The sequence below is a fragment of the Centruroides sculpturatus genome, unplaced genomic scaffold (genome assembly GCF_000671375.1).
Source record: "Centruroides sculpturatus isolate CEXI.00-Female unplaced genomic scaffold, Cexi_2.0 scaffold1475, whole genome shotgun sequence".
In the NCBI taxonomy this organism is placed as follows: Eukaryota; Metazoa; Arthropoda; class Arachnida; order Scorpiones; family Buthidae; genus Centruroides; species Centruroides sculpturatus.
In genome coordinates this window covers 75463-89950 of record NW_019385693.1, presented here as the reverse complement: position 1 = coordinate 89950, position 14488 = coordinate 75463, and the positions used below count along the sequence as shown (strand labels likewise).

General features: G+C 28.1%; 1 protein-coding gene across 1 annotated transcript in view; it reads right to left on the bottom strand.

Annotated features, from left to right (window-relative positions):
- Nucleotides 1-13817, bottom strand: part of LOC111641249 (proline dehydrogenase 1, mitochondrial-like) — a 33763-nt gene extending 19946 nt beyond the window's left edge. Inside the window, exons 1-6 of the mRNA XM_023387388.1 lie at nt 13469-13817; nt 10259-10467; nt 7810-7865; nt 7586-7729; nt 2478-2542; nt 1485-1672 (exon numbers count right to left, since the gene is read on the bottom strand). Coding sequence (XP_023243156.1) covers nt 1485-1672; nt 2478-2542; nt 7586-7729; nt 7810-7865; nt 10259-10467; nt 13469-13777 — 971 coding nt within the window. The 5' untranslated portion in view covers nt 13778-13817. The remainder of the gene's footprint in view (nt 1-1484; nt 1673-2477; nt 2543-7585; nt 7730-7809; nt 7866-10258; nt 10468-13468) is intronic.
- Nucleotides 13818-14488: the final 671 nt, after the last annotated feature.

Below are 14488 nucleotides of genomic sequence, written 5' to 3'. Positions count from 1 at the left end.
GAGCATACACTCATTGTAGCAGGATGTATGACACACGTAAAGAACTTGATTACATTGCAAAATTAGCAAGAGATGTAGGACTTAAGCAAAGTAAAGTAAAAGCCTTAATACAAGAAGCGGAAAAAGGATGCAATAAGACTAAAGATAAGAAAGAAAAAAAGGAGTTCACCGTAATGGAATACAGAGCACCGTTAAGTGGCATATACAGAAAAATAGGAGTAGAGAGCAAAAAGAAAATAGCATATAAGAGAAACACGACAATATTCCAAATGCTAAGAAATGACAAAACACCAATAGACAGGAGGCTAGTTCCAGGTGTGTACAGAATACCGTTGCATGATAAAAGGCTAAAGAAAGAGTTATATTATATAGGAGCCACAAAGAGATCATTAAGAGAAAGATTGAAGGAGCACGAAAAAAATATAAGATCTAAACAACCGATCACGGCTTTGGCCAATTATGCTATCGCGGATCCTGCAGAGATTACAATCGAATGGAGCAAGGCGGATATTGTACAAAAGATCGATAATATACGACATCTAAAGTATGCAGAGGCATGGCACATTTATAAATACAGAGAAAAGGGGCTTAATATAAATTTTCGAGAGTCAAGTAGAATAGCAACGGCATGGAGAGCGGCGGCATTATAAAGAGCTAATGGACATGCGCGATCGAATATCTGAAGATTATAGAACGTGCGTGGTTCGAATTACCGTTGAGAAAGTTCAAATTTTTAAAATATTTTACATCAATCCTGAAGAAGGTCTATAAATTAGACCGAAAACGTTAGAGAACTGACAAAAGTAGACTGCATTTTAAAGGTATAGTGAAATGTAGTAGAAATGGAAATTAAGGAGCATAGATAGGATGAATTGTAAATATATGAATGAGTCCGAATCAAGATACAAATTCATTATTATTATTGTATTATTAAATTTCTGGTTAACAGAAGTCTAATTATATACATGAATGAGTTAAAAAATATACTCATATATTTACAAATAAAAATTCTTATCTGTAAGGACTATTATATAAAGTAAAAGTGCAAAGAAAAAAATAGTTAACTGTATTGAAAACTTCATTATATAATACATTCAATCTTTGATTTATTTTTATAGCTATTTAACCCTTTAAAAAAGCATATTATAAAATTTACCATTTGCAGAATGCAAAGTTTCATTTCTTGCACTCAAAAACTAACTCCAATGAATAATATACTATTATAAATTGATATATTTTTAATGCATTTTATTTTAACTTAAAATTTCTGACTTTAAAATTTAACTGTAATCTAACTGTTAAAAGTACAGTACTGATATTTGCTTTTAACTATAATTATGCTTATTACTGATTAAAAATCATATATTTTTTGTTCAGCTTAGTATATCTAATAAGTAAAATTATTGTCTACCAGTATTTTATCTTAATTTATTAAAAAAATAATTAAAATTTTATATCATAACACTTAATAATATTTTCCTTACCCTTTACGATCATAATCCATTTTCTCAAACCATTTACGAACTTCTTCATCATCAGTTCGTATATTATAACGTCCTAATTTAAGTTCCATTGTCGTTGGAGAAACGCTTGCAAGGGGCATACTCTCTTCCGCTCCTGTTACTTCTTTGAAGAATTTTCTTGTGAGAGCAATAACTTCAGATAATTGAAGCTTAGGAAGAAATGAGATTATTTGAAAATTTAGTTTTTCTGTAATTTAAAAATGTATATTAATTACTACAAAAGTTAAAATAATAGTTTTATAAGTCATCATTCATAAGAATTTCTTCCTGTAACATTACAGAATTACAAAAACATCAATAACTTTTTAAAGCATTTAAATGGAAATTATTTTTATAACAGAAAGTCAAAATATTTTAATCTGTTTCTGATTATTTTTTATCTTTTCCATCTAAATTTTTAGTCTTAAATTTTAATATGCTGCTAAATTATTTATAGAAAAAAAATCAATATTTTTCATTACCACTTTTGTTCTTAACATATCCTACTAACATGCAAATGAACTTTTGCAATATTTTGTATTAAGCTTACAAATACACTTTATAAGTTAAGATATTAACCCTTGTATTTTTATATGAAATTGAACTAGATTAACATAAAATTCAAATAAAATAAAAAACCCTACAGAGTTGAAATTTTGCTATTTGGAGAGTAAAGTTTTATTCAAATTACCTCATTTTATTGCACTACATTTCAAATAAATCCTTCAATTCTCACAGTAATATTAATAGCTTTAAATTATTATTAGTTCAAATATAAGTAACATCTTATTATATCAATAATAAGAACTGAAATAATAAGAAATTAATTATAAATTAATAATTTAATTTATATTTCATATTTTAGTCATTTAATAAATTTTTAGTTTTAATATTTTTTAACATAATTAATTATCAATGCATCTATTTTAACTTATTTCAGAATATTAATATTTAAAAAAATATCTTGTGACATACTAATAACTGAGGACGTCCTAAAGCAGTCAATTTAACAGCAGCAAATCCTGTTGCTTTTGTGGCCCCTGCAGAATTAATAAGAATAATAATAAATATATAACATATAATATGTATTTGTAAATATAATTTAAACTCTTAATTTTAGCTTGTTTGATAAGTTTGAAAATGTTTTAAGAAGTAATTGAAAAGTTATATTGTTCCAAACTGGATTAGCCATTCTTAAAATATATCTTGGATAACTGATTTTTGGGTCATTCTATATTTTTTCTCATTAATAAAACTAGGCAAATCAATGTCCCTCACTAACTTCATTTCTTCAATGTGACAGTATTTGCTGTCAAGGAACCAATTTTTTTATATGCACTGTAACCCCAATTTACAAGAATAACTTGTTCCTGAAAACCTCTCATAAATAAGGATAACTTTCTCATTATTTCTTACATAATCCATTCCAATATAACCTATCACAGTATCCATGATTCCTACAACATTAAAGTGTTGCAAAACAGCTGTTTACCTATCAACCAATCATTCTAAATAGAATGAAATGAAATAAATGAAATTGTTAATTAGATTATTCACCAATATAAAAGAAAATAATACACAATAAATATAACATAAGAGAAGTAAATATGCAAGTTATCAGATGTTTCTTTATTTAATGATAAGTAAAACAGGTAGTTAAGACCAAGGCTGGAAAGTCTGTGTTGACAGGAGTTGGCGGAAGTTTAAGAAGTTGATGTTAGTGTCTGAAAAACATTTACTGACTCCAATCCATAATTTTTTTATTTTCCAGGTTGTTATAAAATATGATAGGGGTAGACAACTTTTTAAATGGCAGGCCAAATAAAATGTGAAAGTGCATGTACAGGAGTTAAATTTTCTAGGTTTTTACAACATATAGCTGGCTGAGTCAACAAGTCAATTGCAATTAACCAGCTGATTGAAAATGATGGTGAAAATGGTCGAAAAGAATGTATACAAAATTATAATAGATTGGGTAACACAAAGAATTGGTATATAATATAAACTTATAACAGTATAAGTTTAATGTATATTATTTTGCAGACCATTCACTATATGTATTTTGAAAACATCCACAGGTTGTTTTGAAAAAATCCAAATTACATATAGTTGGCCTGCAAGCTGTATGTTGTTTGGAAATATATTGACCAAGGGACATGGTCAATATATTTCCCTTGTCAGACATGAGTCAAATTTTGACCATCCTGTATTTTTTTTTTTTTTTTTTGTCATATTGACACTGCATGAGTCCAAAAATGTAAAAGAAAAACCACTACAAAAGTGTGTATGTGTGTTAAAAAATGCTTAAAAAGTAGCCTGATGATTCACTTGGTAGTGATGAATGTCCATCTGGATTAATATAATCAAAATATATTTTAAATTATTATTTAGAGGCAGGAATTGATGTAAAACTTTCTAAAATTCTATGATTTGGAGTCAGGGGTTTGGTATTTTGACTCCATAGTTCTGGTTAAGACGTAAAACAGAAAACAAAGCAAATAAAACTGTAATCACTACTAGAAAGGTTTGTAACGTACAGATTAAGTTCAATAAACTGCACAACTGTATTAAAATGAATGGTAATACTTTTAACGAATATACAGTGCAAATGAAACAGAGAAGGTGGAAGCTGGAACTTTCAAGTTATCTACTCTTGTCACAAATGATCAGAAAAAACATTTTGTTCTCATAAATATTAGTCAGTGCTTGTTGTATAAAATATTTTATCTATTAAAGCAGGAAGAGAGATATAATAAAGAAGCTTGTTGTATTAAGTTCTTGTAAATTTAATACTCATATAAGATATAAGATAGGCATTACCACTTTCAGGACAAGTTTCAAATTAAACCTTTTTGAAATAAACATAAAAAATGATCAAAATTGATTGAACTCAAATTTAATAGATCAAAATATTTTCCCAAAAATAAATCAAAAACAACTGCAGAAAAATTTTTGTTCTATAAATAATGCAACCAAGAAAAATGGTGGTAAGGCATGTGATATTATTTTTTATACAAGATTTGTTTATAATAATAAACAATGTTTGTATTGCTAGTAATGAGATTGACATAAAACAAATACAGAAAGAGAAACTGATGACAACATAAAATGAATGATATAATATATTATACACAGTGGTGATATTCAGCGGGTTCGCACAGGTTTGGCCGAACCCGTTGTTAACATTTTCAAAGTTTTCCGAACCCATTGTTAAACACACATAACATTTCTCAGTGGTTTTGTTTCTTTTAAAAAATATATTAAAATATACGTATTATACTCTGTAACAATACTAAACTAAAGCCTTATACCCTGTTCGCCTAGTGCAACCTCCATCAACTGTTTCAATCTCGACTAAAACAAGGTTCAACGCAATCGACTCAAGAGAGTTCTCAAAACTAGATCCAGTCATAACAGAGATCCCACAATCCCATGCGCGTGAGAAAATACAAGATGGCTGCGGAACACGTGTCGGGCTATCAACAGCGAAATAAGAAAGATATTGTATTTCAAGAGAAGATGACATCTATCTATTATTATAATAATACCTAACGATAAAATAAATGACATTTAGAAAAATTTTTCTTGTTTAACTGCTTTCCATATGACTTTTTCTGATTAAAATAAAAGCCAATTTTTATGTTTATAAAATATTTTGAATGAAAAATATTAAAATATGTACAAAATAAACCATTTTGAACACTCTTTTTTATTATTTATAAAAAAAATATAGTTCTGGCATAAACAATGTTAAATTTTAACTGACTTAATTTTGCAAATGCATCTTTTTTATTTATATGGATATCTTAAGGTCAGTTTTTGCGCTAATGTTGCTAATGGACCATTTGAACGAAAAAAAAATTGTTAAGGAAAAATTTTCTGTTAGCGAACCCTTTGTTAAATATTTCGAATATCGCCACAGATTATACACTAATGTAGGCCGAAACATAATGTTGAACTAAAATATTAATTCATGGAATTAGAAATAATCATAGTGATAACTATATTCTGTGAAGTGGCATATTAAAACATTTGCAAAACTGTAATCTTTTACATCATCTATTCATTAAATCTTCTCTTATATTTTTTCTTGTTATGTTTTTCATTACAAAAATAAAAATAAAAGCAAGGACAGTTTCACTTTAAAGTTGTATTTCTTAATAATCCAGAACTCTGGTTAATACATCAGTCTAGAATTTAACATCTTTTGGGAATAACAAATCAATCTATAATTTCACATCTCAACTACTTTATAAATCTTTTTTTAAAAATTATCATTAGAAATGCATAAAATTTCCTGAAAAGAAAATCATGTTTGTTTTCTGTGTTTTGGATAAGGTGTAGTGTTAAAATAATATCATAAATTTATATATCAAATCTATATCTATAAATGAAAATGTTTGTTTGTTTGTTTGCTATACACTGCTAGGCCATTCCACCAATTGCTACAAAACTCAGCAATTACATTAAAATGCTTCTTATATAATGTCATACATCCCATCCCAAAATATTGATTGTATTTTTATATAGCAATTACTTTCTGTTTACATTGCCTTTGCTAAATTTAGATGTAGCACCATCTATTGGCAAAACATTAAAAAATAGATAATAAAAATTTATACAAAAATGAATATGACCAACATAGAAACACATCCCTGCTATTTTATTGGAGACAAAATGTAAACAAATGTAAAAATCACTTGATTTAGTTGTTTCTTAAGCTCTAATTATATGTTATGTAATATATGTAAATAATTGCTTATAAAATCCATTGTTTCAACTGTTGTAACAATGGTTTTCCATGATCCATATTCTATTTATTGAAGGCTTTATATACGGCATAAATTACTGTGAAGATTCCATGTGAAACAATGAAGAGGGCAAATTGATAAGAAATTCTTTACTCATAGAGTCAGAAAACAGAATGTTTAGATTTGAAATGTGTTTTTTTCAAGAAATTATTCATCAAGTGTCTTGCCCCTGTACATATACTTTTCCTGTTCGAAATAGGTCATCTATGTAACTCTTTTCAGGAAAAATATTTGAATTGAAATAACGTGAATTCCAGTGCAAAGTGTACATTCTTATATTGTTAATTGGGGCCTCTTGCCCCTAAGCTTTCCAGATATGGTCTTAATATTCATCTACCTAACATCAATCTCATAAGTAAGGAAGGACAGATAGACAAATGGACAGATGAATTTATAGATCCACAATTTTTTAAATTGCAGCCCAATAACACTTCTTTATATACAATATTGAATGTATACAAACAGAGTGTATACATAAAAATTGTTAACAATTCCTATAATTTGATATATACAGTACATACACCTTGAAAAAATTTTAAATCCTAACAAAAAACCTTAAAAAAATTTATATCTGAGCAACACTGGGCATTTATTTACAACACTGCTAATTGTAAGTAAATTGGAAAAAATTTAAATAACCTTAAAATAACCTTTCAGTATAGTTGTAAAAATTATTTATAGAAAGAGATTTATATCACATGACAAAGTAAATATCTTTAACACAGAATAGGTTACAGACAGATCTTAAAGTTGATAATTATAAAAAAAAAAAAAAATTTTAAATAATCCTTTTTAGAAAATCTCATACAGAATAATAATAATAAATAGAAAAATCTTAAATTTGCAAATATATGAAATAATTATTGAAAATTAAGAGTAATGAACTAATATACATTACAAGACTATCTATAACTGAATCATTTAAGATAATAATAAATACAATTCACCGTTAAAACCATACAAGTGAGAAATGTAAATTAATAAATATTAATCTTAGAAGCTAAACACACAAATATTTAAGAAAAGAACATAAAAAGTATATAAAATCTTCTCAAGTTCTTTTTTTAAATGTTTATTTTGTTGGCTTCAAGAATTAATATTTATTAATTTATCTTTCTCAATTAATAAAATGAAGAATAATTTAAAAGACAGAAGTACTTTGCCAAATAAAAGAATAGATGAAACATTGAAACATGTTCTCAATATCGTAATAAATTCTTTTAATTAAAATCTAATTTATTAAAAATTATATTTAAAATTTTAAAAATTTACCTGCAACTGCATCTATACACTTTAGAAAAGTTTCCATATTCCTTTCACATTGCGCTTCACTGAGATAAAAGTACGTTCTTGCTTTCACATAATGTTTACGACGGTCGGCAAATTCTTCGTACATTTGATATTTTTTTAATTCACCTGGACAAAAATCAAACATTATTCATTTTGTGATAAGATTAAAATTATTTATTCAAACAATCTAAATTTAATTTGCTAACCTGTTTTACTTCCTTTAGAATCAGCAGGTGCTTTAGGAGTGGAAGGTTTCAAAGGTCTGAAGAAAAATATTACATTTATAAGTATAAAAAAATATATATATATTAATTTAACTTATTACAATATAAATTCTGTGTGATGATTGACCCATTTTTAAAATATGCTGTATTTTATTAGAAAGATAGCACTAATCAGTGATATTGTAGCCAAGCATTTCAAAATTTGTAACCTATAAGTATGACATTATCGACACTATCTCTTCTTTTGTTTTACAATAGGCATGTTCCAGAGTAATTAGATGGCATAATAAAAACAATTATACCACCCAAAATAATGTTATTCCACAAAGCATAGATTCATTTATAGCATTAATATGATACTAATGGCTTACTATCAGTTGTTATGTTAAAGACCTAAGATGATCATGCTCTTTAGTCAAATATCATATTTTATGGCATATACAATATACACCAGGGGTGTCAAACTGGCGGCCCCCGATGTGATTTTTCATGGCCTGTGGCCACAATGCTCTGAAATTAAATAAAATGGCTTACAGATCAAGATTAACTGATAAACATCTATCTGCAATAATTACGATTGTTCTGTCTTTGAATACAGATATTGGAAAACTAGGAGGAGGAAGATAGCACTGGCAAGTTTCTGGTGAAAACAATTAATATTAGTTTTATAAATATGTACATTAAATAAAATAAATGTTTAAATAAAAGCAATACTATAGCAATTATATATTGTTGAGTTGAATTCATTGAACTACATAATGTGTTTTAATTGCCCTATCTATATTCCTGCATTCTCACTTCAAACTATAATTTTAAGTAAATTTGTAAATGCGATGTGACCCGCATGAATTTTACAAGTCGCATTAACGGTCCGTTGTTTAAATGAGTTTGACACAGCTGATATACACTCATTTCAGTACAGTATATTGAGAAAAAGTATTTAGCATATTTAATTAAGCAATTCTTCACCTTTGGTGCTCTGACCCAAAATTCTTTTTTTCTGTATTCTGCTCAAATACGTAAAATTAGAATGTATATTTTTATTTATTAGGGAAAAAAGAAGAGTTTAAAAGAAGTCTTTTACAATTAAAATATTCAACATGTATATATGCAAAAGCTTGCTGGCTATAGTAAATAATAATAATTTTTAATTAAACAATATTTTCATTCAAGAGTTGGGCTGGGAAAAGGTTACTTGTAGCCCACTGAAGGCCATTTGGAAAATGCATTAGCCTATGAAAGATCACAACTTCACACATATGACAAAAGGCAATTTTTCTTTATACCCTTTGTTTTTGGATAAAAGTTGCATCTTATATGCCATAAAATATAAGCTTTGATACTATGCAGATACAATGAAAAATAACGATTTCAGTCATTCTGACAATTACATAGCTATATGATAAAATGTCAGCCTACCATAGCAAGGAATGTCATTTTCTTCTTCTATTCTTAGTAAAATAGATTATTCTTTATGTTCATTACCTAGATTAATCTTGTCTATACAAAATTCTAAATTTCTAAAAATGCAAACTGTACCAGCTCAATGATAACTTTCACCTGATTTTTGCTGCTCCATCTCCCAGAATGATAACTAATAGGGAGCACTTCTAGCAATGGCACTCTTGTATCAATTATTTATAAACAACTTTAAAGTACACTTATAGGACTTTATTGTATTTGGCTTATTATTTTTCTCCTTTTAAACATTTTTGGCCACTCATTTGTCACCTCTCTCATATCACCATCACACAAGTCATTAATATAATCATTACATGTGGCTTAAATTGTTTTAAGATTTAATCAATTAGTCTAATATATTGGTTCCAATACAATAATGAAAAAATATAATTTAAAAACAATATAATAAAATAAATACAGAATTGTTTTTCATGATAATAGCAGACTGATAACATTGAGGTAAGTAAATACGATTACAATTAATACAAAGTATGGCTTTATTAACTCTAGTATACTAAAAGGACAAGTTAAAGCAATTAAAGAATGTATGACTCAAAGATTTATTAATTATAATTCATCTGATATTATTTGCTTGCTGTTTCTTAAAGTTTTATCTTTAAGAACAGCTAGCATATAACTGAAGTAAGAAATGCTAGCAATTTAAACTACTGTACTGCAAGCAAACATCAATTAAAACAATTCATATTTAATATTTAAAGCATTGGTTAATGTTTAAAGCTGATAATAATTGCACATTATCAGCCACATGCCGTGGTTGATGACGCAAAAAGATAACTTAAAACGTCTATTTAACTGAATGTAATTAGAAAAATAACTGAATTTTGATTACAATAAGCAAATACTACTGTATACTGCATTTTACTATTATGTTTTATGTCTAAAGACCTTACAGTTAATATTAACAAGCTTCTGTTTCAAGAGTTTACATAATGCAATTCTTAAAAATTACTTCATTTCTGCTTCCTTTGCCTCCTGTTCACTAATGTCCTCTTCAGCACTGTAATCCAGGATTGACTTGACACCAAAAGTATACAGTCTCTTAATGACTGGTTTAATAGATTTTGCATCCTCTCCTCCGACAAACTGACCATAGAATGTGAAGCGCATCAGCTGGCGAAACAAGGCTGGCGTAAGAAGTTGTCTTCCAACTTTCATCAACTTTAACAAAACAACAATAATAATAATAATAAACAACTAAGAAAATTTTTTATTTTTTAAAATTAATTATATTACTTACTATTCGAGAATGGAATCATTACATGGTTAAAATAACACAAAATAAATAATAATTAATGGAATACTAATAATACAAATAAAAAGTTTTTAAGAATAAGATAATTTAAAAAGAAAAAATGTAGAAGTTATTTTATAAAATATATTTTACACTTCAATGACTTCGTATATCATCCATGTGTCATAATATTTATTTAAAAATAGACTTTGTAATGTATAGATGATATTTTGATTTTAAAATATGAATGATTGAAGTTAAATATCAAAGTGCAATACATACAGCAAAATCTATTGAGATACCATCTTGAGTTAGCTAGAATGCAGCTTTCGGATTTAAGTACTGTTTGCATTTATTGAAAATAAATGCATATATATTAAAGCAGAGTTTTTAAAATTCTGTATTCTTTTAAAGTTTGTTTTAAGTTAAATACAATAGATCACAGTAATTACAGAGCACTCTCCAAACCATAATATCCATTAAAAGACAATAAAATTATGTCGAAAATTGAATTTGAACTCCCAATCTGACAAAGTAGGAGTAATATCTTAACATATTATTCTATAAGATCTGCAACAAAATACATTAAGATATTTTTCCTAATTCATTACATTGTAAGTTCAAATCCTTCTGGTCCAATATTGAAACTGCTGGAAGAAATTTAATTAACAATGGCTTACAACTTAATCCTGATTCAACATAAATGAATAAACAAACTTAATTAACTGATGTAATAATTTGTTCTGTGACAAACAATAAACGTATGCTAAAATTAGTATAAAAATTCAACTTAAAAATCAATTTCAATTACTATCATTTATTATTATATTAAATCTTAATTATTTTTTATTAGTGCATCCAACAAGAATATAATATTTAAAGTTTTCCTTTATAACAGACACTAACAAATAATTTTGAATTTCTCAGCTATCCAAAAGTTAAAGAATATTCCTGTTAAAATGTTGGTTCCTTTCTTCTAAAAATGTTTCTAAATAATTTCTAGTTTAAATTTGTGATATGACACAAGTGGCTTTGGCTACCCTCCCAAACAACAATCCTCATTAAAATTCAATAATCACAGACAGACAAAATAGGTTTAAACCTTCAATCTTATGCACTAGAAACATTCTTAGCATAGGTGGCTACTGATTAGAATATTTTTAAAATTTATTTTTAAAAAAATTTTAATTATGAATGTATAATTTTTTAAAACGACACACCCCGTAGTGTAGATAAAATTATAATATGACAGTTAATCATCTTGAAATATTAAGATAAGAATACAAAGGGTGGTTCAGAATGCTTGTGGGACTTGAGAGCCGATTCCGTGGTATATACGAAGGAAAAATTTCCATACGAACACGAGTTACGTTCAATAATATTTGAGTTTAATCACTTCCCCAATCACATACTAGGTAATTTATTTGTTTGCAAAACTAGCTCTAAATACCAATTATGGTGCCACATACTAAATCTATATTGAAAAAATTTTTCTCTTACACATGACATTATTTTAATATTTCTGTTTTAAAACTTTTTAAACTGTATTATATTATATGTTAACCATTGTTCTTTTCTACATACTTACGCTACTTCTCGTGACAAGTTATACATTTAAGCACCTTGCTGCTTTGCAGCATTTCCTGGGTTGTACTGCACCTTATTCTCCAACTAGATCAACAACTTCCTGGGCTCCTTTTGTATTAAGACGTGCGTCATTATTCTGTTACATCTCGTTTCTACATCCAAATCACATTTTTCGAGTTTCTCTGTATAACGATATCCCGTCAACAACGATTGTATTTATGTTGTATTACTATCTATCTTTGTTATTATGTACCTCTACTCCTGTAAACAACTGTAATTATTGTACATGGCTGGAATTTAGATATATCAATACTCGTAGATAACATTATTTTCTTTGTATAACATCTTTTTTACCTTTGTTACTTCTGTAATTCATGTATTGCAAACAAGCCGTACTATAATTTATCACGTTTCCACACCCGGCAGTGCGTTGCGGCACCGGGAACGTACTTATTTTGTATATAATAAACGATATTGACCGACCGACTGTTCTTTTCTACACACATTACTATATTCTTATGTCTAAGGATTTTAACCTATCAACAGTTAGTGCCGGATTTATAAATTTGGTACCGGTCCATACCCAGGATGCCAAACTTTAGAATTAATACCTTATTTTCCCCTTATTAACGTATGCACTTATAATAAATTATTAACCGACCGCTAGATATTTCAAACGTATCGAAGAAGTAACTCAAATTACGATAAAGCGATACACGGCAACGCGAATATTTTGTAAATTTCAAACTAGGGGTTTCAAAGTCCGCCGTACCCGGAGCTCCGAGAATTTAAAACCGTCGAGGTAGGCGGCAATAAATCGTCGGCAATTAAAATTTGTTAACAAATCTCATTTTAACACCTCCAGACGATAAACGGACATCTTTTACTTTTATAACCGTATAAAACACGGTCCAAAAACAATGTTAAACATTCACATTTTCATTTCTCCGGCCTACATTATTATTAAATTTTTAATTATTCGAAATAAATAAATAAAAATCCCTTTTATGGTTTCTTGGTTAATTTAATAAGGGGACATTTTAAGGTCGCGTGTTTATTTATTAATTGAAGTTTTGGCCTTTATGTTTAAAAATAAAATGAAAGTAGATTAGATTAGAAAAAATACGGCATATCATTTCATTGATTAGTTCATTTATTAATGAAAGAAATCGATGAGATAACCTTTGATTCGTGTAACAGATTATTATCGGAGTGTCTAGTATTGTTGTAATGAATGAATCTGTAAATTCCACGTTGTTTACTCGCCTAGAATTACGGTTTACGCGAATTTTCGCGTTTTGATGTAATTAAGAGGGAATTTCGGTGGAAGCAAATACTCACCCGTTGGTGATTTTCCACGAGATAATCGTAGGAACACAATTTCAAGACGATAAATCCCCGAAGAAGTTCCAAAGTTTTTTTACTCTTGTAAGCATCTTTGGTGTTGGAGAAGGTTAAATCCAAAGGATCTTTCTGCGAAGGTTGCTCTTCGACGTTCTCTTGGCTCGACAGAACGTTGGCCGAATTTGATTTTAATCGCTTCGTTAAATATTTACATACGACGTAATCTCTTTTTAAACAGTTACAATTATATCTTTCGAAGTACTTTACACCTTTCGAGACGAATATCATGCGACCGACGGAAGCCATATTGGACCGGCGACACTCCCATTTAAAGCGTGCCAAATTATTCGAAAAACATCAGAGAATTATTTATTTATTCTCTACTATACTCGCGTAATAATAATTATTATTACTTTCTTATATATTATTTATATAAATATAATTCGAAAATTTCTTTATTATAAACACAAATTTAACGACAATTCCAATCCGTATTCAGTTTTCAACTAGTAGCTCGCGAGCGAATTTTTGCCTAGCGTTACGGTTAAGAATGGAAAAGGTTGGGACTTTAACATCCGACGAATAAATAAATCGTTTTTACCCCCCCCCCCGATGATTATCGTCGAGTAAAAATTTTAATGGCGAACAAATGGTAATTTTTATTAAAGAAACTCCTCAGAATTTGTCTTAAATATTTCTTATATTGTGTCTTGTATGTTGTATTCTTGAAAAGCTTGTTTAAATAAATTTCATGCTCCCCGGTTTTAAATCCATGCCTCGACCATCAAATCTTCGAGGTCCACTTTTATATGTAGTTTTCTATTATTCTCTTATCTTAGAATTATAGAAAGAAAAAGTTCCTCCTTTTACAGAAACAGATGGATTATAGGAGAAATGTAAGAAATGGTCTTTAAAAATCATATAAAAATTATACTGTTATGAGTGATAACTTATACTGTGCCTAGAGGTCCTAGCATCGGTTATCATTAAGGCAATGTTGTCCGGACACTAAAAATC